General features: G+C 44.4%; 1 protein-coding gene and 1 long non-coding RNA gene across 5 annotated transcripts in view; one reads left to right on the top strand and one right to left on the bottom strand.

Moving 5' to 3' along the window:
* The first annotated feature begins 2230 nt into the window (after nt 1–2230).
* znf462 (zinc finger protein 462) overlaps nt 2231–26711 on the top strand; it is a 28781-nt gene continuing 4300 nt past the window's right edge. Inside the window, exons 1-8 of one of the 4 annotated variants that reach the window (XM_061292691.1) lie at nt 2231–2668; nt 16987–17273; nt 17541–17739; nt 17815–22606; nt 22689–22823; nt 24319–24689; nt 25499–25617; nt 25747–25947. In XM_061292691.1, the coding sequence (XP_061148675.1) occupies nt 17027–17273; nt 17541–17739; nt 17815–22606; nt 22689–22823; nt 24319–24689; nt 25499–25617; nt 25747–25947 (6064 nt within the window). In that variant the 5' untranslated portion in view covers nt 2231–2668; nt 16987–17026. Of the gene's footprint in view, nt 2669–7620; nt 7757–16986; nt 17274–17540; nt 22607–22688; nt 22824–24318; nt 24690–25498; nt 25618–25746; nt 25948–26711 lie in introns of those variants that run through there. The other 3 variants (XM_061292688.1, XM_061292690.1, XM_061292689.1) reach the window with 3 other exon arrangements.
* On the bottom strand, nt 7204–8012 carry LOC133163105 (uncharacterized). The gene is made up of 3 exons (XR_009716319.1): nt 7819–8012; nt 7590–7706; nt 7204–7334 (listed from the first exon to the last, which is right to left on the bottom strand). It is a non-coding gene; the product is annotated as an uncharacterized LOC133163105 (long non-coding RNA).

Here is a 26711-nt window from a genome sequence, read left to right on the forward strand (position 1 = left end):
AACAACAGAGGAATGTGTGAAAAAGAGAAGCCTTTGCTGTTGTTTTGACAGCGTCCCACCTGTCACATCCCGACCGTCATTATCTTAGCCTAGCTCTGTGTGATGAATCTGCTCCGGCATCACACTGAGGACCCCGGCTTTACTTTAATGGGCCCTTTCAACTCATCCCAAACCTCTCGGAAAGCCATTTGAAGAAGGGTCTATGGGTTCCAAGGCTCCCCAGGCATTCTTTTCTATCTGTCTGTCTGTTTGTCTGTCTCTGGAGATAGCTGCAGTCCAAGGCTTTGTCCATCCGTCAAAGGGCACCAAGGAAGAGTGGATGCAGCAGTTTTTAATCCCAGGGAATGTTCACTGTTTGCTTGTTCCCTTTCACCTGGGGGACTTTTCAGTTCGGAGGGCAGATTTATTGCAGATGATGGTAGAGGACAAAGATGAGGCACCTTAGACTGCAAACGCCTCATTGCCATAGCAACTGTAAATAAGAATCTTCAAGGAAGATTAAACGCGGATGTAAGCGGAGGGCCTTTCGTGATGTGTTATTTGTCATCTCTTGACGCACATCGTACGTCTGCTTCTTTGAGGTTAGTCATCCAGTGCTCACAGGGAAGCTGTGCGACCTTCTTCTTTTTCTTCTTTTAACCTAAGAAGTATTGCTGGAGGTTCAATGACAGCGTTTTTTCTTTTGTTTGCCTCCATTGGGAGCATGAGCACATTCAACCACAGATATGATGACTACTATGGATACTGGATTGCTTAAAATGAACACCTTTTTGGATTGTGTGATTCCCTGTCAATTGGTCTGGTTTTAGCCATGCTTGGCATTACATGCAGATTTGGGGTTGCGTGGCAAAGAGCGGGGTGAGGATTTCGCCCCGATGCTCTGGTGCAGTCTGTCCTGCACTCAGGACTGGAGGCCATCCTATAATAATCAGATTTGCTGCAGAAGCCATATGTCCAAGCAGTGTGATAAACCCCCGGCTGCTACCTGGCACTCACAGGTTTGTGGTTTGGGGAAATACATGGGGCTAAGTGCGTCACCACAACGCAACATATAAAGGTATTCCATCTGTTGTTTCAACGTCACATGATTTTATATGTTTATATCTTCTTAATATTTAATTTCCCATCCTTTTTTTCCTCTCACAGGAAAGTTTTACACTGTTGCCTTTATTAACAATACAGAGGTTTTTTTTTGTTAATGTGAATATAATTAAGTCATTGTACTGCTCATAATAAAATGACCATTTTTTTATCTCATGCTAAGTTATTTTATCTATCATACGACTGGAAGATTTAGTGTGAAAATCATCACAAATGACACAAAGCCATGGATAAATGTCCCATCACGCGCGGTTCCCTTGGCGCCACCACTCCTCCTTGCTGCCCCAAGCTCAACCCCCCCGCCCCCCATCACCCACAAAGCCATCCCTTGCACTGACATGTGCATGTGAACACCTTTTGTTTGGGGCTCCTCTTTGTTAGTGAAAGCAGCCAGTCTGCAGCAGAGGCAGCGTCAATGTTTCTACTGTGCCACTCACACTGTAACTGGTCTTATCATCACTGACCACATTTTATTGGCTTGGCTCCTCATTAAGTAGTGTAAATGATCCGTGGGGCTGACTGCTAAGATTATCTACTGATTTTAAAGTCAAAATTATGAAGAAAAAGAAAAGTAGGAGGTGACTTAACGTTCCAAAGTCTATTAAAATAAGATCACAACCTATTATGGCAAGTTTCGGGTCGTGTCCGAATACGCCCCCTACTGGCTGTGAGCAGTACCAGCATGACATCAGTGGTATCCGATTGGACACTTGATTAAATGTGTAGATTATCTATTTATCTATCGAGCGATAAAATATGTGCATATGTCGAATTCATGCAAATATAATAAGTTATAAATTCATATCTTGAATAATTATATAAAATAATCTAAACTGTAATGGAAAACTGTAAAACTGTAAGGCAAATTGGATTTATTACAAGTATAGTGATAAATGCAAAATGCAGTTCAAGATTGATTTGGGGAAAAATACTTTTAATTAGTGTCACAATGATTAGTGGTACAGAATAATATGTGGAGGATCCTCATCATCAGCAACCGCCGTTGAACTGTAGATAACCCTATGACGTAGCACGCGCACGCCAACGCGTATGGAAAAATGTACACAAAAATGTCGCCGGGGCTGCGTGCGCGTGTCTGTGTTTGCACGGGAGCGCGCCGGTTAGGGGCTCCCGGGTTAGCGGTTTGGTGTTGGCGTGGAGTGCCGATGAAGGATGAGCTTCTCGGGCGTCCATTCCGCCGATGCTCACTCGTCCTGTGTCCAACTCTCGCGCACCCTCTGGTGCTCGCTCGTCGCCTGCCGAACTTCTGCTCCTTCTCCTTCTGCTCCTTTGTGTGACCCGCTCGTCACATTATCATTGGTGTGGTGGTGGTGGTGGAGGTGCTTGTCTTCCTGCTCTTCCTCCTCCCCGCGTGTGATTGCGAGCCGCTCGGCGGAGGAGCTCAGGTCATCTACAGCTGCGTCGGCGAAGAAGAAGAAGAAGAAGAGGAAGGAGAAGAAGAAGAAGGAGAAGGAGAAGCAGGAGGAAAGATGGCGATCACCCACTAGCCGGAGCGGGCGCACGCATGAGACCGACAACTTTGGAGAAGAAGGAGAAGATTGCAGCGGTGAGTTTTGACTGTTTATTCGCTCTATTTTGTCACGCTTTATCGGCAGCGACGCGATAGCACTTTCATGGAGGGGGCGCTTTGGTTGGGGCTTTCAAGGTCTTGCGAGAACGTCGCCATTGGTGGATCATGGGAAAGCTTTGCGCCTCATGCGTGACCTGGAAAGAGCTTGACCCCCTTCCTTCCTCTTCCTCCTCTTCCACTGGGAGGCTTCTTCTCCTCTTTATTTAACGGCCACCATGTCAGCCCAAAGTCAAGTGTCTTCTCCTCGCTTCCCGGTTCGTTCGCGCTCGTGTCCGTCAGTTCATTCAAGGAAATAAACGTTATCGCTAAGACGTGAGGCTTATTTTATGATCCTCATCCTCCTAAAAAAACGGTGGAGGGATTAGTGAGTTAGTCGGGGAGGAGAAGCCAAAGCACGGATGGTTGTCCTCTCCTGTGTCCTCCATTAGGAGCTGCCATGCAAGTGTCCAGCATGAGCAGGATATGTTCCCCCCCCTCCCGCTTCCCTAAATCTGGTGACCATTTTTTCCACCCCCATCCTCCTCCTCTTCCTCCTGCTGATTTGACTGGATGATGGTGTTGCAAATGTGCTGTCATTGTGTTGATGCGTCTCCTGGCTGCCCGTCACTGGTCTTGGGTCAGGTGCTCGTGTTTTTTTACAGTGGAGCTCCAAGCATAAAATGGAGGCTGGCAGATGAGTGGGGAGTGGAGGAAGGGAGGGAGGGGGGGGGGGTGCAGAACAAAGGTGGTGTTTGACATGGAGCTGCAGGGCCAGACAGATGGACGAGGACATAGTAGAAGAAGCAGCAGCAGAAGTCAGGCTGCCATCTTCAGTCGGACTATGGGAACTTGTAGTTTTCCTTTGATATATATCACATGTATGTAGTTGTGATCGGTGTATAACATTTGACTCCATGTGTACTTATTATTTACTACATTAAGGAAGTCATATTTTAGCGAAAAACTACTCTGGATTGCGTTCCATCAGATTATATTTTTCTGTGTTCCTAGTATGGTTAAGAGCATAATGATCAACAATTGATCAATCACCAGGGAACTGTTGCTCGATTAAGATTAATTGTGTGTAGAAGAACATCAGTTGAGGGGAAATTGATGCGCAGTACTCAACAGTGGCCAGCAGAGGCACTGATGTTCTTGTTTGATCTCAAAATAGTTAGTGGTATGAACAACTACACTGTATGACTTTAGGGACATTGTCATTGGTATTTTCATTATTTTATTAGCATAACTGCCCAAGTCATCAGTCCAGCTACTTTGATTCAACCTTTATGCATTACCATGACCCGGAAAAAAGTTGCTGCAAGCAAATTGGTAGTTTTTATTTTTGTTTTTAATATGAGAAGTTTTATGTGGATTATACAAAACAGCAAAAACTATTGAATCGGTTTTCACAAAATCCTAAATTTTGGTGTGCACCCAGATGGCATCATGGGATAGTTACCAATTATTGGTTGTTGATGAATCGTATCTTGAAGCAGTTGTCTCACCATTGCGTGTACTACTCATTTGCGGCCAGCAGAGGCGTGAGTGTTGTCTTTGAATCTCAATTAGTTTATGACCTCAAGAACTTGAGATCAGGTATGAAAACTTGTAGATTTCAATTTTTGAATACTGCAGTTCCAAACGTATCAATTCCTAATTATCATTACTATCTCAAATTATCACGTGATAGAAATGACTGCCACTTGTTCGACTTTAATAGAACCATATTGGCTCAGCCAGATCAATTTCTATTAATAGAAAAAAGAGTTTTCTGGCTTGGAAGTATTACATTTATTTTTTCAGGCATTAATAAGATGACAAACAGAAGTGTTCACTGATTTTAGGCTGTCATCACTCATCATTTGTTTTATTGCTTTTACGTGTTATCGTTAGCAATGTTAACATTATGCTTGTTTTGCTGATAAAGAGCGTTAAAATGGACAACCTTGGACGTTCTTGTGCATAAGGAATGTGCTTCTCGACGTCCTCCACATTGAATAGTTTTGATCTGGCTTTACTTAGAACGAGGAAATGAATGACACGCACACACGCACGGCAGTGTTTGATTGTGACGGTAATGACTGATGGACAAATCAAGTCATGACTGGTGATCACATACGTTGACCGACCGTTGCGGTGTTTTGACCGTGCCCGTGTGGCTAATATGTGTGAAGCATTGGCGCACATTCCCTGTCAGGAAGTTCTCAAGATGTGCCTCATGTTGCGGCCAATTCAACTTAAATGACTCCACAGAAAAATACCCCAAAGGCCTTCAGCCTATCAAGAGGCGCGCGTGTGTGTGTGTTGGTGTTCTGCAGCGGTGACTATAGTGTGCAATGTTGCTGACGAGCAGGGTGTGTGTGTGTGTTTGCATGTGTGTGTGAGCTTGACACGCGGTATGCTGCGACAGCTAAGAAGAGCCATCCAAATCAAAATGGTGGCGATGCTCCTTCTGTTCCCCTGGCGTGGCAGGTTCCTCGAGGAGGAGCCTGGCAGGAATCTGCTGCGCTCGACACATTTCTCTGGCAGGCTGCTGCGGTGTTGGTCGATGAGCCCGCTGCTCTTCCAACTCTGGGGTGGTGTAATGGACTCCCTAGGAGCTCTTGTTAACTTTCAACACTTTTTGCCATTCTGGTGTTTGGCTTTGTTTGGAGTCTCAAAATAAAGTCCACAACCGGTAATGTTCCAACTATTTCAAAGGAATTTTAATAAAAAGCAATTAGTTCTAAGGCCAAACGGTTACGGCACATTTATAATTGCCAACACATAGCCAAGGTCTACTGTCCCGGATTAAGCCTATAAGGGTGCTGGTGGTCCTGCCAGAACCAGCACTGACTCTGAATATTCATGACACGATATGAAAAATGTATATGATCATTACATAATTCTTATCCAGTGTAGTATTTAAGCCAATAAGAAAATATTAGTTCTGAGTAGTTACTTTTTCACATTGTTTTATTTTGGAAATCTCAGTATTTAATGTTTGTCAGTTTTATTACTTGTGGAATTATGTAACCTGTTGCTCAAAACAAAATGCGGGCCACCACTGCTAATGACGAAGCCTAATAGTAGCCTATTTGTGTAAGATGATTTAATATAGCCTACCACTGCTAAACGCTAACAAAAGAAATAAGTACACAGTGTACATTCACATGGCCACAATTGATGCGTTCAAATCAAAAGTCAAAATAAAAAATCAGCACAATTGATTTCAGAACGTCAAGTTTACGGTGTAGATTAGCCTCAGGCTGTCGACTTTAGTCATTCTTGTTTGATAATCTTTTTTTAATTTTAACCCACGAGTATAAAGTATCTAATTTAATGATAGCTTGCTGTTGTGATTGTTTGCGTAGTGCGACGTCACGATGAAGCCAATGATTTATATGATTTGTGGCGAACAATGACAACCTCACGCCTAAAATGGGATTTCACGGTCTGAATGTACCGTAGGTGAAATTGTCTTTTGTGATAAAAAATAAATAAAAATGAATTGCCATTCCTTGATGAATAGTAGAAGCAACTGACAAATAAAACAGAACATTATGCGGTCCTTTTTTGTTATCTTTTAATATGATTAAAGCATAAGACTGAATAAACCCAAAAGACTGTTGCTAGTTTGGATAAGCCACTGGTTGGCTAGCCCTTTCACACCTCAATTGCTTGCCTTATTTTTTGAGTGTAGCTTATGCAAGTGTCGCTAATGCTGATAAAGTGACTTTTCCCCAAACATGCACGTCTCGCTTCTTGCACGATACATCTATTGCAAATTTTATTTTTACACTTGTACAGCAGTGAATATTTTTCAGAAGCCATATTAAAAAAAAAAAGAAGTACCGTAATTTTCGGACTATAAATCGCACCGGAGTGTAAATCGCACCAGCCATAAAATCCCCAAAAAAGTGAAAAAAAACCCATATATATGTATATAAGTCGCTCCTGAGTATAAATCGCCCCCCCCCCCCCAAACTATGAAAAAAAACGCGACTTATAGTCCGAAAATTACGGTAGTATATTCTGTCCTGGTCTGGTTTGACAATTTTATGGAAAAGATTGATCTTAAACAGCAACAAATTGTTGAAGTCTTGTACGCATGTGTGTTTTTGTGTGTGTGTATAAAGCCCATCAGTCTTTCTACTGGTGGCTTTCATTGCACTCGGCCATTCTTCTCCACCTGGGGCAGTGAAGGGAGGCTCGGGACAAAAGCAAATTGAAATGCTCCAGTGAATGCTTTCTTGGCGTGATGCACGGCTCATGAGATGCGGGCCGGCCTCTCTGCTACTGCTGCTGCTACTACTGCTCTCGTTACGCCATTCGCTTCCTTCTCGTTGTGAAAACTTAATAGCCATGTAGGCACTGAAAGTTGGTAGCTTTCGGGTCAACACCTCTGGGTTCTTTGTCATTTGTCTATGTTCTGTTTATGTTGGTGGTATGGCAATGTTTGATGTCTGCTTGGGTTCAAATTTCAGTTTCTGCTGCAGCTTCATGTCAGGGTTAAACTTCAACAAGGAAGTGGTGGGAGTGTGTGTGTTTGTGTGTGCGTGAGCTAAGGAGAGGTGTCTTTCCAGTTTCTGTTGTCAGTTGCCACGTTACACCACCGCCAAACTGGTTCCTCTTCTCCACTTTCCATCAGAACACCAACAGTCTGAACGTTGCCTTCTCTCTTGTGTGGGGGAGAAAAAAAAGAGGAGCTCAGTGTCTTTATCTGTAGGCTTATTAACACTCTGAGCATTCCAGATCTCTGGTTGAGATGGAGAAAGAGTGTTGTGGCTGATAAATGAAGCCCGTCGACACGCTCAGGTTTCCTGCTCTAAATTCAGGATTTACGGTCCTTCTTCTAGTAAGACAGTGAACCCAAGCTCTGTCAGCCCAAAGCTGCCTGTGGTGGGGAGGGAAAGCGAGAGAGAAAAAAAAAAACCTGAATTCTTTGGAGACGCCCGTTCCTTGGGCAGTGTGGTGCCACGGGACAAGGCCTTCATTGAGCTGGAACAGGAGCAGTCTTGTAGAAAGGATCCACTGGCTGGAAGCAGCAGAGCTGTCCAAGGACGATTAAATATTTAAGAGTTTGGAAAGGAGGTCTCGGTGGTAAGTTAATATTGATAGCTCTCTCATCTTTCCCACCCTCGTCTTTTAACTTGTTGAGTTACCTCAAGAGGTCCCATCCTGGGGAGGAACCTCTTCTAAACTTAGCGCTAGCTTTTTAAAGCTTTCCCAGCACCCTCGCAAACATTCCTGCAGCAAACCGCTTGGACTTTTGCTCTCCTAATTGCATCTCGCCTTCTCCGTACTCTCGTGGCTGTGTCTGGAATAGTCCACTCGGACGTGCTGCTAAACCTCTCCAAGTGCCCGCGAGTGTTTGCGACGCTGACTTCCTTGTATGCCCGACAGTGTTTACTGGCACTTGTCCATTCAGGGCCAGCCTTTAGTGCATCTCAACAAGATTTTTCTTTTACTTTGTTGTCACATTATAGCTAATGGTTGGACTACCAAGTATATTTTGAGATATTAGATGACAATGTTGAATTGATATATGTCAGGAAATGGTTTCCTAAGGGAGATGGCTGTGTGGAATGCAAAAGGTTTCCTGGCGTGATTGTCCTCGAGGAAAAACACTTCCTGGTTTCTCTCCATAACCTGTCCTTGGACATTCTACACCAGCTTAAGACTTAAGTGTTGTGTTGAATGTGTACGCTCGAGGGTGACTGAGTCCCATTTACAGCAACTGGTTTGGTTATTATTCACAAGAATGACTTGTTTTGTTCAATCAAAGTATCAACCTATTGTTGTTATCAATTTGTCAATGAATGTGGAATGTTACTGGGTGGAGAAATCACTCACTTTTTTCCAAAATCGTTTGTAGGTTTACACAAGAAACCACGTGGACCAGAAAGGTGAATAGGATAGGAAGGATACAATGTCTCAACTGATAGTTTGCCAGGAATAGAGATTGTATCACTAGTCGGATTTTTTACGTTGGCAACAATACAGTCTATTTATTCACACGACAACACAGCTTTGCACTGATGATTAGATGCTTCCACAGACAGTGTTGAACATCACACCCCGTTGCCAGTGCTCCGCTGTTTTTCTTCCACACAGCCGGCGCCTCAGCCGTTACTCCAGATACTACCTCCAAATCTAGGCAATTCGTGAGTGGACTGACATGGCGCAATTCCATATTCGTGCTGTTGACACAATATAGTGAGATGGGGGGAAAAGAATGAAAGACGTTTAGAAACCGCCATCTTCCTAGTCATGATTCGGAAGCCAACTGTAACACGCGACCCATTTTGTACTTGTTTAGATGGAAAGTTGAATCATGAGCTACAGAGCAGATTATGTTTCTCTGATTTTCTAAATGTGAATTCACCTGTATTTGATGTCCACAGAAAACGTGGACATGTGTCACGCAGACTTGTGTGACAGACAGGGTGATTCAAATCTCCAAAATTAGAGCTGCTAGTTTCCAATGTTCTCTCAGCAGCGGCCATCTTCTTTTCCTTCCGCTGACCGCCAGCTATGACGGTCTGCAGAGGAACCGGCAGGAGAGTTTAAACATTTCCATCTGTGTAACTAGATAGCAAGCCTAGGCGGCAACTCTTCTCTCTGCTCTCAAAAGGGCTCGCCAAAGACCTCAAGGAGCACAAAATGGTGGACCGTTCGTGCCACCGATACTCCAGCGTGTCCTTGGCCGCAGCATGGCTGCAGTGTGAAATAGAGCCGTCGGTGTGGAGTGTCGGCCCTGGCTTCGCCTATGATGCAGAAGATAATTCTGGCTGCCCCAAGAGAGAGATGAGGAAGCAGCCAAGTGAACTGACTGTACACCAAAGGAAGATTGAGCAGACTTCCAGAGTACTCCAGCCATGCACGTCTGCTTCCTCTTATCTCTCCTCTTAAACCCACTGGACTCTCTATGTTCATTGTTTTTTTGCACGATCGTTTTAACAAAAAGAAGAAAGGTTCTTTGATCTATTGGGACTGAAGACTGACATCATAGAGGCGCATATTATCACAGCAACAGTTTGCTCTGGTCTGAATCAGTTAATGAATGCTGAAGTATTCTGTCTGTTGTGTGGAATTGATTGATTGAAGCTTAAAGCTTTGGAGTGCACTTCTTGGCTGTAACCAGCTCAGGCATTGTTGGTTCGGTCTCAACTAGTTTCTTGGTCGTAGGAGGAGAACATTGCAGAGAGAGATTCTTGCCAGAATTGAGCAAGGTAATCAAATGCGTCTCAGCCACCCCACTATGAACAAAACCCAACGCATCAAAACAATGGGATGTTTTGCCACGTTAGGGACTAAGATGATTGATTTCTTTTCACTCCAGATCTTCTATCGAGGTTGACATTTCAAAAAGATTCGTTTTTTGTCGTATGGTGTTTTGTTTTGCTAATGTGACCCACTTTCTATCATCACATCAAGGCTATTACCTTATTATAAAATGACAAACTGACGTGATGAGTAGCCGTCCCATTTAGCTGGGGTAATGTTGCCATCAAAAGGCAATGAAGGTGCATTGAAAATACCATCTCCTGGTGTCAGACTAGGAGATGTCATGGAGTTGCTGCTTTAAAGAACCACAGGGAGGTGGTCATTAATGCTCCTCGTAATCTACTTGGTCGTTATCTTGTGCAAAACAGGCCAAATGTTGCTAGTTAATTCTCTGTGCAACCGCCCCCACCCCCTCTGTCTTAGCCCTGCTACGTTTTTTTTTCAGCAGGCTGAGCACTTTGCAAAACAGAAGGGCTACCCTTGGAGCAAGGTTACCACAACGGCCGCTTCTCCACCAAGCTTTCATGCGGCTTTGGAGAGCAAACATGGCCTAGGTGAATCGTTAATTGAGAAGGCTTGCGAGTAAAGATAAAAAAAAAAAAAGAACTGAGCGGCCTGTCTGTGTGGATGGGTGGCTGATGTCAGGTAGCCATCTGTCACACGGAGACAGTCTGACCTTGCAGTATGGAGAACATGGACATAAAATATGGGATTAGCAGTTTGCTGCTAGTGGCGCTCCTTTTGCTATCATACATGCCGTTAGCAATGTCACATTTTAAGTTTCAAATGCTAAACCTCTGTTCAGGTTCTCTGCCAGTTGACTGAATAGCGGTGGTCGTAAATGAGGTCCTTGAGGAGGATGGTCTTTGAGGCCCACTGCGGTGTGCTGCAGTGCTTCCCTTTTTTTTGTGTCCTGTGAATGTGACACCAGTGAAGGTCAGGCTGCAGACAGATCAGCAAAGCTCTCAGGATTGCAGTGCCCAGGCAGCTCTGCACTTCCATTTGCCACTGTCTCCTGAGACACTCGGTGTTTTGCTTGCTTGTCCTCACAAAAAACCTGACTTTCACTCACTCCCCCCTTTTTTTTTTTTGCTGAGTAACAAAAGAAGTTGTCTGACTCAGATTCATACATTTTCATCAAGTAGCCACAATTTAAGCGACTGATAATGCAAATTAATATCCTGGGATACATTGGTGATGCAACTGTTGGCATTTAACATTAGATGTTTATCGTTGACATTTTAAATAATTGATGGTTAAACGTGTGCTATATTGGGGGATTAATGGTTGGATAATCACATTAGGCTACTTCCAGCATAGTCACCACCCTCTGGGCAACATTATTATAACGCTGGTGTCAAAATTAGAATTCAGAACTTTAAGAGTGCGCATGGAAATGTGATCAATCCATTGCCCGTTTCTAATGTGGACTTGGAATGTGATTTATTTTTATTTATCGTAGGAAATAATGACTAATCAATTGTACAGGCAGTGTTTTAAGTAAAGGACATGCGCTTATGCGGAATTGGCCGGGTTGGGTAAGCACCTACGCCGTTATGCATTTTAAACATTCTTAGCTGTCATACCAGTGTAAAAAGGAATTGAATAAGCCGTCTCATACTTGTGCTTGATGACAAGTGACAGACGTTCTGATAAACATGACTAGGATAGCAGAACCGGCCATTTTTTGGTTATGGTTATCATGTCAAGGAAATGCAAGAAGTAGCTGATCATCTGGTCATTGGATGTTTCGACTTGATTATTGTGAGTTTTAATTTTGAACAGTTTTAAAGTAGCGCTGTCATGCTGTGTATTTGTCTCACATTTTTTTCATTGGATTCCAGTATATGACAAAAATGCTCATGGCGGAACATGATGGACTGGTTCCATCTCTCGTCTGAGAAGGCGCAGGAGTTCATTGATCGTCCGGTGGAAATCAATGTCTCATCTCTGGTGTGTTAAGACTTCCTCAAATGAGCTGCATCATGTGATCGCATCATTTCAGGAACCTCTGTTCTCTGCTCAGATGGAGAGCACAGTGAGCGAGCTCGCTCTTTTGTCTCATCACAAGTACTGAAATGTCACCGATTAAAAGTGATATGCTCATCAAGGCGAGAGTGACCCAACATGCCTTTGTCAGATTGAAGAGCTGTGTTGTTTTGGGAATTGGGTGTAGCGACAAAAGGTTTTTCTTTTGAAGTGGCTCTTTTTGTAGTGCTGCTGTGGGTAGAACTAAGCTAGCAGTGTTTGCAGAATGCATTTGCGTCAGTGTGGCCAGAATTGATGAAAAAGTGATTCAAAGACCATGACTTCCTCGGTGGCGTTAACATTTGACAATAAAGTTATTATTGTGATGAATCGATTACAATATATTTATGATGTGTTTATGTGTAATTTGTGGTCAAATTAATTGAAGCTAGTTGGCAAGAACTGATCCAAGAAATGCACCGTAGTCAATGTAAGTTTGCAAGATTTCAAATGAAAACACATCCTCTGGGTTAGCCTCTCTTCAAATGCTAAGAATTTCTGAAAATCCTCTATAAATGCTAAAAGTCATTTCTACAAAGACAATGGGGACCTCACAGCAGTCGTGGTTTGGTTCCTACCTACCATTAATTCAAAAATAAAAGCTTCGCTCCTCACATAGTACTTTAACCTTATCTCAAGCCGTCTTTGTTCCATGAAGTCTTTTGTTTACTGTCAACATGGGCTAAGAGAGCCTCCTTGTGAAAGAAAACCCATCACCAGGATCCACAGAATCTATTTTTAATCTTTTTAACATACATTTGTAAAAATCCTAAACATTTTGAATGACAAGTTAGCATATCGTTTGTGACTTCACCCTCTCCACTCACCACGCGTCATGGTTGTGGCTTTTATCACGTTTGCAAGTAAGGCCTATTGGAATATGAAAGTCGGTCAGGTCAGACAAGCCCCCCCTTTTTTTTCTTTTTAAACAATTGTTGTTATCCACAACACGCCAACTGATAAAAAGCAAACTCTGAACTGACGTGCTAGCTAGGCATATAAAGCTATTATGTTTTTGGTACTTGACTTTCATGTGGATCCAGGAAGCGTCTTGGCAATCAAAGAGTGACAAGATCAGCAAGTTGGTCAGGTATGCCTCTTGTCAGTGGGCCAAAAGTAACATAATAGTGGATAAAGAAATGCCAGAGTTTTGTGATATTAAAAAAAAAAGAAGACATTTTCTCTATCCAAAGAAAGGCCGTTTTGTCAAACCTTTATTTTTTTTGTTTGTTTCAATTCAAATCAATCAAAGAAACATGTCATTTATGCAGAGGGAAAAATGCTTATTACATTGACAAATTGTCGTTTTCTTGGCAGTTGTTTTCGAACGAATATAAAGTCAGGTGCGGAACATCTGCGTCGAATCCCAAACCATCTTCCTGTTTTGTGTATTAGAGTCTGTGTTATGTGCTTCCACATGCGATACACTGAGATCTTCGGGGGCCTGTAACGTCACATGATATGAGCGCTAGCCATCTTGAGCCTGCATGGTCTTGAGCCCTTAGTGTTGACGTAATGTTCCTTGTTGTTCCTGCAGTTAGATGACGTTCTCTCCATTGAGCGTCTCGCTTCATCAAAGTGGGCCTGAATTGGTGTATTAATAGTTTTAATATAATTTTAATTGAATTATAATAGATTTATAATTACTATATAATGCAAATATAACGATTACCTAGTGGTACAATTGGCAATAATACACCGTAGTAGTTGTACTAAGTAGTACTTAATAGTAAAAGTAGTAGTAGTACATCTTGTCGTATAGTATCAGTAGGATTTAGTAATAGTAGGAATACTTAAGAGCAGTTTTAATCAAAAGGGATGTGGAAAGTTGCTTTTTTTTCCATAGAAACATAACGTCAGTTACAATAACAAAGTGAGCAAAAAAGAATTAAATTCACTTGGTAATGAAAGTTTGCTTTAATGATAATGAAAATACAATAAATGTAATAGTTAGCTTTAATGAAACCAAGTGTTTGTTGTGTTTTGATTTTTTTTTTTTCTCTTTTATCAATTGTAGTTTCTATTTATCTCTTTGACTCCTTTGTATGACGTCACAGAGTTTATTTATCTCCCTCGCTTCAGGAGTACTATGATGCTAGTATGCTGTTTAACAGCTAAAGAATAACCCTTACATCTTTGTGTGGTTTTTGAATGAAGACATGGAATATTTCACTTAACGCCTTCGGTTGCAGTTGAGGGTAGATCATTTGCAGTACTCAACACCGACAACAGATCAAGTCTTTTTTTTTTTCTTTTTCTTTAAATGTTTATTTTATGGTAACGTCATACAGAGGAGATTTGTGGATTATATATACACTGATTTGGACACAGAATGAGAGCTGTTCCAATTGACTAGTCAAAGGTCAGGAATTGTATCTGGACTCATGAGATACAGGTGGGGAGGTAAAACATGGAGATGAGAAGTAAACAACATTCCACACTGTAGGTGAAACGTCGAAGATGACAAAGGGCAAGGTCCAAAACTGACAAAATAACTACAAGAGACCACGACATAATGACCCTGCTGGTCTTATTTGCTTCCAGACTTAGACGTAGTGGAAATTAGCTTGCTAACTCCTGTGAAACTGATTAACACATGTTTTTATTTGTTTATATTATACTTTTTGCAGTTAGCAGATCGGCTAATATGCAATTCTAGTTATTATTGTGCATTTTCTGAAGAAGGCTTTATTCATGTTCCTTATTGGCTCTGATAATTGGGCAGTTAAGGGTTGTAGTTATCAGGCCCCGCCCGCACTGTAACTTTTTCCTTCTTGACAACACGAGATAGTACCAATAGCCAGCAGTTGAGGACGAACCCTTAGCACATCTAATCAGCTTAATGCTGGTGTACTCAAAGGCCCTCTTTCAGGCAATGCAGCTGCAGAGTGGAGGGTGTGACTACTGGCAGAGCTTGCTGATGCAGCGAGACCGGTTGGTGATTAACAAATGTCTGTAGACTTTGGAATCTGGGGAGCCCAGTCTGATGGCTTTGTCCTGTGCTGCTCTCAACCAAAAGGTCTTCCAGGTTGCTCCGTCACGCTCCCTGCTCCTCCCACCCTTCCCCTTCAGGCCCTTGTTGCCCCTTCCCGTGCTCTCCTGAGGGCCTGCAGAACTCCCAGATAAAGAAGTTCAAACATGCCTTGCATTTTTAGACCCCCTTGTGGAATGTCGTTGGCGGCTTCTATAAAACAAATGGAAGCAGAGGAGAGGCTGCACTTCTCCATCTTTTTCCACAAAAGTTTGCTGCAACTCTGCTCAAGAGCGCAAACCCCGGTAACTCTGAAAATCCCCTGATGCGACAGATAATGTCCTGAGAAACGAGAGGCGGGCATGCTGGTGAAAGTGTGAGATGATTTCTGCTGAGCTTGTGTTGTACATCTGGCAAAGAGATTTCTGTCAGCAGTTCCTCCGTGACAGGGCGCCCAGCCCTTCTTTTTTTTTTTTTTCCGTCGAAGAGGATCAGGTCCGTGGGTCCATGTTGTACTGCTGGCTGAACACCTAGTCAGCTCTTAAAATGGCTGCCCTTGAAGCTCAGCTCAGGGGAGGATCTGAGCAGCTCAGTCATCGCCTGTCAGAGCTCCAACTGACTAGATAAAAGCAGATGTACTTTCACCCCCATTAAACTTGGTGTGGCACAGCATAGGCCCCTGGCAGATGCCCTCCCCCTTCCGTAATACCCATGTCAAGAATACTGCCATTTGGAGGCCACTTGTTCTAAAACAGTGTTGAAATGCCAAGAGAGCAGGGCGCGGCTGTAACATGACTCTGTAACAATGGATCCCCTGCTTGCTCAGGGCCATTGTGGCTCATGTGGAGCTCTTCCCTGGTTGACTCGTTGCACATGAAAAGCTGGTTAGATCCTGCCACAGTCTCTGGGTTTTTGGATTGTCTAGTATTCAGGTCAGCAGGCTGACTGCAAGGCTAATGCTATAGCTTATGGGCGATCGTTAAAGATGACAAAAGCTTCATTGATATAAAAAAATGACTCAACTTTAGTTGTGAAACAATTCACTAATTGTTCCTGTTAAGGATTACTCATACGAGTAATTATCAATAACGTGGGAGAATAGCTTGAGAATGTTCTGAAATCCTGTTTTTCAGAACTGTCATTTGTCAGAGTGAAAACTAAACAAGAAATATTTTCATTACAGCCCAACTGTTTAAAACAAACGTCAATTAGTCACGGCAAACTTATTTTTTTCCCCCACTACAAAAATGCATACAGTAGAAACACATGCTTTATTACTTTACGTTTCTGTACCAGCAATTAAATTAATCATATGAAAATGACCTCTTCTGAAGTATCCATCTTTTACCTCACTGGCTGTTCTTCAAAACTACAGACAAGTCTGAAAGAGATGTAAACGCCATCCTCCCTCGAATCTTATTTGATAAAATTTGATGAAATATTCTGATCTAAATACTATTCTGTGGAGCTGCTGCCCAGCTGTTGTTTGTTCCAAGGTAATAAAAATGGGATGAACCAGGCCATAATCCCTCTTTGGTCGCTCCATTGTTCCTGGAATGATGCTGCTATGCTCAAAAATGAGACCCCACTACTACTATTACAACGAACATCATCGAAGTGGTTTAGTCATTAGGGTTTACAAACTGAATTCAGAGCTCGCTTCAAGTGTCTGCTGCTAGCCAAATAGCCAGCCTCAAGCTATCGGCTTTGTCTGATACTTATTGCGGTCTGTGGGCCTCCGTCAGGGAACACACTTTATTAAAGTTAGCTAGTGTGGTGACGGTCATTGTTTGTACATTTAGGCATAAAAAGGGTTTTTGTAGGAATAGGAAAAAGAAAGTAAAGTCTAACAAAATTATACCGTCAACACTCAACCTGACACTTACTTTAGTAACCCTTAATTGTTTTTGATTTTATTTAAAATAAAAATGGAATGTCATCAGTAAGCACTGTGCAAAATGTAATAACACTACAGTACAACAGTAATTAATTAGTTATTCCTCATGTCCTAATCCGAGTCCCATTTTGTCTGTTTTTCTCCCAGGTTTCCCTGATTTTCCAGGGAGTGCTCCCCTTGCTTAGTGATGGAGGTACTGCAATGCGACGGCTGTGACTTTCGCGCCGACTCGTACGATGACTTGAAGAGCCACATTCAGGAAGTGCATACAGCCTTCCTACAGCCTGCCGACGCAGACGATTCAGACTCACCGAAAGCCGACGAAGAGGAAGAAGACGAGGAAGACGATGACGACAAGCAGCCGGAGGAGGAAACAGAGCAGGAAACCGGAGACAAGGATGACAACAATTGCACACCTCCTGAAGCTGGAATGAGTAAATGATACAGTTCATTTACCTTCCGTCAACTTCAGACACACTTTCTGCATAAAAAGACCATTGCTTGGTTTAGTAGACGGTCATGAATATTGATTTACTCAGTGCTACAAAATAGCGTCAAATTGGGAATTGCCAGATGATGATACTATTACGACACTACTCTCATATGCTGAAACTGTCCCATTTACCTCTCTGTTCAGAGCTAAAAAAGATTGTCCTTATATAGCCAATGTCTAATGAATGCACTTATAATTTTTTGTTCAGGTCCCAACTCTGCCGACAGCCCCAGCAAGGCATCGCCGAAGCAAAGCCCCGAGACCCATCTGCTGTTTTACCAGTGCAAGTTCTGCGTCCGTTACTTCAGATCCAAGTCGTTCCTGAAGAACCACACCAAGAAGGTGCACAATGTTGTCGAGGAAGACGTGGTCCCACAGATCTCCTCTCAGACGGAAAATTCTAAAGGGTATTCCTGCCAATATTGCACCTACAAGACTCCACGCAAAGCAAGGATGATGAAGCACCACGTTATGTATCATAGGCAAGTTTCCTCCGGGGTCTCCGGGACTGCCTCAGAGACGGCCGAAGCTGACGAAGAGTCGTGTTCATCCAGCGGCCTCACGAGGAGGCTGTTAGCCTGCGAATGGTGCGACTATGAAACTGACCAGAAGGCCAGCTGGACCAATCACGTGGTCAAGGAACACGGCGATAAGGTCAATATAGTGTCCAGCATTCCCAAACCAGAAGGAGATGCATGTGCGAGCTCACCTAAACCAGATTCCCTATCCCAAAGCCCCCCTGGATCAAAGACAGCTTTGACTGAAGGATATGAGGAGTCAACGAGAGAAATGCTCGAAAGCGCATCAGCGAAGATTGCTGCAGGATGCTCTGCTTCGCCCAAGGTGCCCAACAGAGCCAGTGATATAGAGGCCAACTTACTCAACGAAGAGGACTCAAGGAGCAGTTTAGAGGGTGAAGATGAAGAACTAGGTGATATGGACGATCCCAACTACACTGGAACGCTGTCGGCAGACGCAAAGCAGCTATTAACAGATGAGGACAATAAACTGCTGGAGACGAAAGGAATACCGTTCAGAAAGTTCCAGAACCGTTTCCAGTGCCCCTTTTGCTCCTTCCTCACCATGCACCGGCGTAGCATCTCGCGCCACATTGAAAACATTCACCTCTCTGGTAAAACCACAGTCTATAAATGTGATGAATGCCCGTTTATTTGCACCAGCCCTCTTAAGTTAGGCACACACAAACAGAGTCACAGTTCCTCCGACGTGGAGACCATGGACCTGACGAGTGACAGCCCAGATCCTCACAATGACAGCACGACGGATCCCGTCAACGGGGGTAATCTAAGTATATCCAAGATGAATGGCAAAAAGTCAATCAGCGGGTTGAACGATCAACAGAATCCACACCGCTGCACGCTCTGTAGTTACTCCACCACCACTCTGAAAGGACTGAGGGTTCACCAGCAACACAAGCACTCTTACTGCGATGACATGGACCCCACGGTCTTTGAAAGTCAGTTGGCTGACCAACTGGACACGGATGTAGCGGCATCACCGACTTGTCTACAAAAAACCCAGACCTCGATTTTAGGGCTAGCCACCAAAAAACCCTTAGTCAGTGGTAAGCGTGCGAGGAAGTCCATCAACGATTTGCCTTTGGATTTGTCCTCAGTCAAAAAGAGAACAAGAATTGATGAAATTGCCAGCAACCTTCAAAGCAAAATAAGCCAAAGCCAGCAGGACCTGATCATAAATCTGGACGACGTAGATGACGAGGACATGGCCGAGCATAACAGCGACGCGGGAAGAAACCACAAAGGGAAAAATGCCGTCTTTGCTTACAACATACTACAGCCTCACTCAAGGGATTCCCCTCTCAAGGGAAGCAGGATAGGGAAAAGAAAAAGCAACCCCAAATCAAACGCCAGAAGCCTTCCTCTGTCCCAGACTCTTTCTGACGACAGTGAAAACATTTCAGGTGATCTGACTGAAAGTCGCGAGGCTACCCAAGAGCACAGCGACTATTCCGGGGATCCTGGAATGGCGCGTTTCTATTGTAAACACTGTGATTACCACAACAAATCCGCTCGTAGCGTCAGCACCCATTATCAGAGGATGCACCCCTACATCAAATTCAGCTTTAAGTACATCCTTGACCCTGAGGACCAGAGCGCTGTCTTTCGCTGCTTGGAGTGCTACATTGAGTACACAAACTACAACGACCTACACCAACACTACATGGATCACCACCCGGAAGCTAGCAATGTGCTCAACTTTAACCAACCCAATTTGGTCTACATGTGTCGCTTCTGTTCGTACACCAGCCCCAATGTACGAAGCCTAATGCCCCACTACCAAAGAATGCATCCCACCGTCAAGATCAACAATGCAATGATCTTCTCTAGCTATGTTGTGGAGCAGTCGCACAAGTCTGGCGAATCACAAACCCTGAGAGAGATTTTAAACTCCGGTCCCAAAACGTTGAACTCGGCCACGTCCACACCGAGGTCCACCTCGAGCCCGTTGCTTAAAACGACATCCAAGACCCCCGAATCAGGCACAGAGATGGACTCCCTCAAGGACGCCATGGCCGGAAGTGTCGTCGTATACGATTGTGACGTCTGTTCTTTTTCTAGTCCCAACATGCACTCTGTTTTGGTCCACTATCAAAAGAAGCACCCTGAGCAAAAGGCGTCATATTTCCGCATACAAAAATCCATGAAGGTTGTGTCAGCAGATCAGCCCCTCGCAAATGCATCCTTTAACTTAAACACATCAACTACCCCCAAGAAATCAAGCGTGGCATTGTACGGATCAGAAGAGGATATGTTCTACTGTAAACACTGTGTATATAGCAACAAATCTGTTGTGGGTGTGCTGGTGCATTATCAAAAGAGACACCCCGAAGTAAAGGTGACGGCCAAATATATCAAACATGGTGCCCCCACCCCGGCCTTGCTGAAACTAATTGACGAATTACAAATTGCAGCGCCAAAGCAGTTCATGACGCAGTTCCCAAACAACGGTCACGATGGCTCCAACAACTCCAGCCCTAAACCGGGAAGTGGAGAGAAGTGTGAGGACGAGTTGTTCTTCTGCCAGCACTGTGATTACGGCAACCGGACTGTCAAAGGAGTGCTCATTCATTACCAGAAGAAGCACCGGGAAACCAAAGCTAACGCCGACCTCGTGCGTCGCCATACCGCCGTCGTCCGGAGTCAGCGTGAGCGCGCTCAGTCGAGCAGTGTCTCGGCCCCTCCCGACCCGGAAAACACTGCGCCCCTACGATCCCTGAAGTGCAGACACTGTCCTTACACATCTCCTTATGTCTACGCCCTCAAGAAGCATCTCAAGAAGGATCACCCAACCGTCAAGGCCACAGCCTTGACAATTTTAAACTGGGCTTACCAAGATGGCATACTGGAGGCGGGGTATCACTGCGAGTGGTGCATTTACTCCCACACCGAGCCTCACGGCTTGCTCCTTCATTACCAAAGACGCCACCCAGAGCATAATGTGGACTACGCCTACATGGCCAGCAAGCTGTGGGCTGGACCAGAGACCACTAAACAAGGGGGGAGCCAAGAAACAAAACATTACAAATGTAGGGACTGCGCCTTTGAGGCTTGCACCGTTTATGACATAACAAGTCACTATCAGGCAGTACACCCCTGGGCCATCGAAGAGGACGAAGCTGTGATTTTGGATATCATCAATGGAAAGGCTTCAGCCGAGAAGATCACCACAGAACACACGTCTTTTAACAACCAGTCTATGGAAGACGAAGGCGCTCTGTACATTGCCACACCGCCCCGAGAGAGCAACTCACATCCCGCTCACCCACGTCTCTCTATTTCGAACAATCCCTATCAGTGCACTGTGTGTCTGTCCGAGTACAACAGCCTCCACGGCCTCCTCACCCACTACGGCAAGAAGCACCCCGGCATGAAAGTCAAAGCGGCGGACTTTGCGCAGGAGGCGGACATCAACCCCAGCTCGGTGTACAAGTGTCGCCACTGTCCCTACGTAAACTCCCGCATCCACGGTGTCCTCACCCACTACCAGAAAAGACACCCCTTGGTTAAAGTCACGGCAGAAGACTTTGCGGACGACATTGAGCAAATTGCCGACTCAAATGAGGTCGACGACAAAAACAAGACTCAAAGGCAGGGCTACGGTGCGTACAGATGTAAAATGTGCTCGTACACACACGGGACACTGGAGAAACTCAAAATCCATTATGAGAAATACCACAATCAGTCGGCCACTGAGATTTTCTCTCCCGGTTTGACACATTTCTCAGTCAGCCAAGAGACAGAACCAGTGGCGGAATGCAGTGCCAGTCATACATCAAGCACAAGGAAAGTCCAGGAGGTCAACGACGCGGACTTCACCCTCTCACAGTTACCCATCAATAAGCCTGAGAAGCACGCCGTGTTCAAGTGTCAGCTTTGCAAATACTTCTGCTCCACTCGCAAAGGCATTGCTCGCCACTACCGCATCAAGCACAACAATGTCCGTGCTCAGCCTGAAGGTAAAAACAACGTCTTCAAATGTGCTCTGTGTCCGTACACCAACCCGATTCGCAAGGGCCTGGCAGCGCACTACCAGAAGCGCCATGATATCGATGCCTACTACACCCACTGTCTGGCCGCTTCCAAGACCATGACCGAGAAACCCAGCAAAGTAATATTACCGCCCCCTTCAGAACAGGAGAATTCGGAGATGACCGAAGAAGTCCGCTTGGCCGTAGAGAGGCGAAAGTGTTCTCTTTGTCCCTTCCAGGCGTTCAGCAGAAAAAGCATTGTGTCACACTATATCAAACGCCATCCAGGCGTCTTCCCCAAGAAGCAGCACGCTAGTAAACTCAGTCGCTACTTTACTGTCCTCTATGCCAAAGAACCAGAGAAACCAGAAGATAGTCCTATGGACGAGGACGTCAAGGAAGCGTTGCAGGATGCCCCTGATATCGAGCAAGATGCGGACTGGCTGCCATTTAAGTGTCTCAAGTGTTTCCAGTTGTCCTTCAGTACCGGCCTGCTGCTGTCTATGCACTACAACGACCACCACAGGGCAGACTTCAAGCGGGACTTTGCCGTGTCGCCGGAACCTGAGGAGGACGACGACGATGCCTCCGAGTCCTTCCAGTGTTCCCATTGTGAGCTGAAATTCCTGTCTCTCCCCACGCTCGCCACGCATCTGCTCAATCACAACGAGGAGTTTCAGAAAAGGGCCACTCGGCTCGAGAGGAGGCGTCAGCTTCTCAGCAAACACAAAGCAGCGGCCGTATCAGAAAGCAAGCCCGAGAAGGTGAGAAAGAATGAAGTAAGAACTGCAAGATTATTAGAAGCATTAATGTCATGGCATTTTCTTTTTTTCTTGTCGTTGATAGGAAAGCTGTGCAAACAAAAATCCTATAGGCTTCAGGTGTAACTTTTGCATTGAGGTGCACACTACCATCCGCGCCATCTGCAATCACCTGAGGAAGCATGTCCAGTACGGAGAGGTCAAAGAGGGACATGTCAAGGTAAATGTAGTTATTTGACGCATGCCCCCCTCATAATCTTTGGATGCTTGTCACAATATCGATCGGCAGATACAAGTCTCCCTCAAACCAAGACTCAGCATGCACAAAGAAAAATAGAAGAAGCTAGGCTAAGTGTTAGCTTCCTGATTGCCTGTCATTGTGTTTGACTTCACTGTGGCTGAGCCCTACTCGTATTGACCCCTCAAACAAGGATTTGCTATTGTAAATATTGAACTGGTTTAACATCTATGGTTAGCTGCGCAATTAGTTTCCCAGCAAATTCGGCAGATTCACTCTTGACACCAACTGTACTGCAGGTTGATCGCGCAGGATAATGTTTTGAAGATATTACATTTTCAAGTTTGATCAGAAGGGTGAAAAAAATGCTTAAAAGGGCAAGTCAAGTCTAAAACGTTTTTTACAATAATATGTTCTGTACCCTCCTCACAAGTCTATACACTGCGTTGTGACTAATTTGTGAAATATAAATTAAGCAGCAAAATCCACTTGATTTCATCCATCTCCGGGGGCGGCCATTTTGCCACTTGCTCTCGACTGAAGCATATTTCCATGACCTCGTTTTTGTTTTCCTCCATTTGGTGCAACTGTCATTTTAAAACATCTCAGTCTTTGACTTCAGCACCACAGCATGTTTATCGGCCCCCTGTGATCTGGTTCTCTTGACGCGCGCGTCTTGTTCTTCCCCATTCGCGTCTGCCAGCTTCCTCTCCAGACAGCACAAGAGGGGTGGGCTTTGGGGGGGCGACGGCCGACGAAGAGAGCATAAGGTATTACTTTTAGAATAGCGGTGGGTATCCATTGGCGCATTAGTATTCTGGGGAGACTGGGAATGAGCCTGTGGATACAAGGCCTTGACCAAACGGAGGACATTAATGGACTTGATAGTCAACCAGCACACTGCAGCATAGCTCCAGATTCATTTGTGCATTTTACAGAACATTTCGCCTCCTCAGGTGGTCCCTTTTAACGATAGTAGAGAGAGGTTCACTGTGAAGGTGCCACATTGTGTTTTATGGCTGCATGAAGGGCAGGGTCAGGGCTTTCTGCAAGCGCGAATGAGTCTTCTTGAGGCTGTGAAAGCAGTCACGGTGATTGTCCTTTCGACTTGTGACAGCCGCAGAAAGCTTCTGCAGAAGATGAGGATAGATAGAAAAACATGCCCTCTTGTCACCTGGCTGAAATAAAAATTCAGCTCACAACCCAGGAATAAGGATTAGGAGACAAAAGTAGTTTCTGATGTAGTAGCGACAAACTCAAGCAAATGGTTGTTAGCTGGTGACCAGTCAAGGATGTAACCAAATATTGTCTAAACCCAAAGTGGATAGAATTGAGCGTGAACTGGGACCCTGAATAGATTTAGACCAGAGTCCGCACGTTTAAGACCTCCAGCCTTATTTTATTTTTTGTACCGTCGATGTGAGCTAATGAGTTGTTTAATAGGCAAATAATAAACTGACCTGTCTTTACTTTTCAGCAGGAAATCAGTGAGGTGGCCCTCACGGTGCCGTCAGAGAGACTCGTTAATGGTGATTTGGAGGAGGATGAAACCGGAAGCCTCCAAAGACTGGAAGACGGCGTGAAAGGCCTCGCGTCGCTCGCTGCGGCTTCTTCCACTGTTGCTACAGCAACACCGGAACCAGACTTGGATGCCGTAGATGGGAGGTCCTCGACGCTGAAGCAACGGCTTGCGACGGGGGGCCACCCATGCGCCCAGTGCGACCGGGTCTTCATGTCCATGCAGGGTCTCCGTTCCCACGAGCGGAGCCACTCGGCCATGGCCATGATCATCAGGGAGGACAAGTATAGCTGCCAGTACTGCCAGTTTGTCTCACCCTTCAGACACAAGTGAGTGGGAGCAACATTCCTATTGCAAGTTAAACAATCTCATGAGTTATTTTTTATTATTTTCAGGATTTGGTTTAAATTTTAAGAAGTCAATACGATTTGACTTTTATAAGAATGTTTTGATTTGGATTTTAAACTTTATCTCAATCATATAAAAAATGTAAACAATCTACAGAAAGTGTTAATTTCCAGGTGTTAAATATAGATGGATTTTTATTAAAGTTTGAGAAAAAGTCCTGTTCATCTTATACCACTCTACATATGTAATATAGTAATTACTAGCAGTAATTTTTAATGATTAGTTTCAGCATCAAGTGGATTTTCATCTGAAATGTCATGGCTATAAATTACATCCATATTGAACAAGCTTTTACTGGTCAAACTAAAAAACAAATATTTCCTGTTGACCAGTGATATGAGTGTTAATGCTGCCACATTTTGAAACAAAATGCAAAAACAGTCTGTCAGTTGAGGGCTGGATTTTTTTTTTTTTTGTCAGACACTCAGCGATCTGGACTGAGAATCAGGTGTAATCCCTGCTGAATACTGTGTGCCCTGACCTAGAAACAGGCTGCACTCCCATGCCACCTAGGTAGGCTGGCATTCAAAACACAGCCAGCTTCCCCACAGGACCTCCCACCAGGGGATTGTGGGTAGATAGATGAGTTCCCCCTCGCCTCCTCCACCTCGGCTCCCCGTTCTGGAAAATGCACTTCAAAACCATAGCGATGCTTGATTCCATTTGTTTTATCTTCCATCACGTTTGTTTTAGTTGAAATGTTTGCCTTGTCTCTTTTTCTCATCACCAGTCTGGACAGACACATGCAGTCACACCACGGCCATCACAAACCCTTCAAGTGCAAACTATGTCCCTTTAAGTCTGCCTACGTGAGCCGCTTGAAGAGCCACCTACACAAGGCACACACTGGTAAATATACAATTGTCGCAATACTATACAAATGATAATATTTGCACAACTAGCGGCCATTATGTTGGGGATGTTGTCCACTTGATAAACAGTTGACTCAAATTGACACCACCGTATTGTATTCATCAGGTGAGCAGTACACGTACAAGTGCTTGTCCTGCCCCTTCTCCTCCATGACCATCAGCCAACTGAAGGAGCATTCGTTGCGAGACCACGGCGAAGCTCTAACCCTTCCCAAACTGCGAGCCGCCACGCAGGCTGCTCACGCCGCCCTCAGGACCCCCACCCGACCTACCACCAATGCGGAGCAAAGCCTCTTGACTCCGGACGGTATGACAAGCGGGAAGGATTGGCGTTCGTAGATTGTGATGGTTCCTAATGTGGCTTGTTTGTCAGAGAAATTCTGCAGATATAACGTGCACTTCAAACTCAGAAATATCCTCAGGCAAAAGATGTCCACTTCAAGGACAAAATCCCTCTGAGCAAACTCAGCAATGTTTATGCAGTGTAGTGTAGTACAATGACCTCCGCTGTACATTGGAGAGACCAAGCAGCTTCTAAATACAGTATATTAGCAGTGCAAGAATTTTGATATGAAACATTTTATCCTCATTAATACTGCATATTTTTGCAAAAAAATATTATGATTCCTGTAGCAATATATCTTTGTGCTGAACAGATAGCAAGTATTGAAATGAATGATAGATCCTTATCCCTGCAAAGCATGCTCGATTCATGTGTTGAATTCCTCCACCTTAAATCCAAAAGCAAGGAAGCATTGTAAGAGTGAAGCTAAACCACAAAATATTTTTCCTGCATGTTTCGGCAAACTCCTGAGTGCTGAACGGTGGGGTTTTCAGGTAGATATTCTATTAGTGTCACGGTGGCTTATTTATTGATGTGTCTGAGCCTCAAAGTAGGCCGAGAAGATGAGCCCACTCGCTCACATAAACACTCTTGAGAGAACAAATGAAGCACGTGCGCGTTTGCTTCTTCGCTGCTCTCCCGCACTACCATTGATTGAACACGCAAGTGAGATGTATGCATGCGACTGATATTTGAAATGAGTATTAGGTGAGATTATGTGGCTTGTG

This window comes from Syngnathus typhle, linkage group LG12 (assembly GCF_033458585.1).
Source record: "Syngnathus typhle isolate RoL2023-S1 ecotype Sweden linkage group LG12, RoL_Styp_1.0, whole genome shotgun sequence".
Lineage (NCBI taxonomy): Eukaryota > Metazoa > Chordata > Actinopteri > Syngnathiformes > Syngnathidae > Syngnathus > Syngnathus typhle.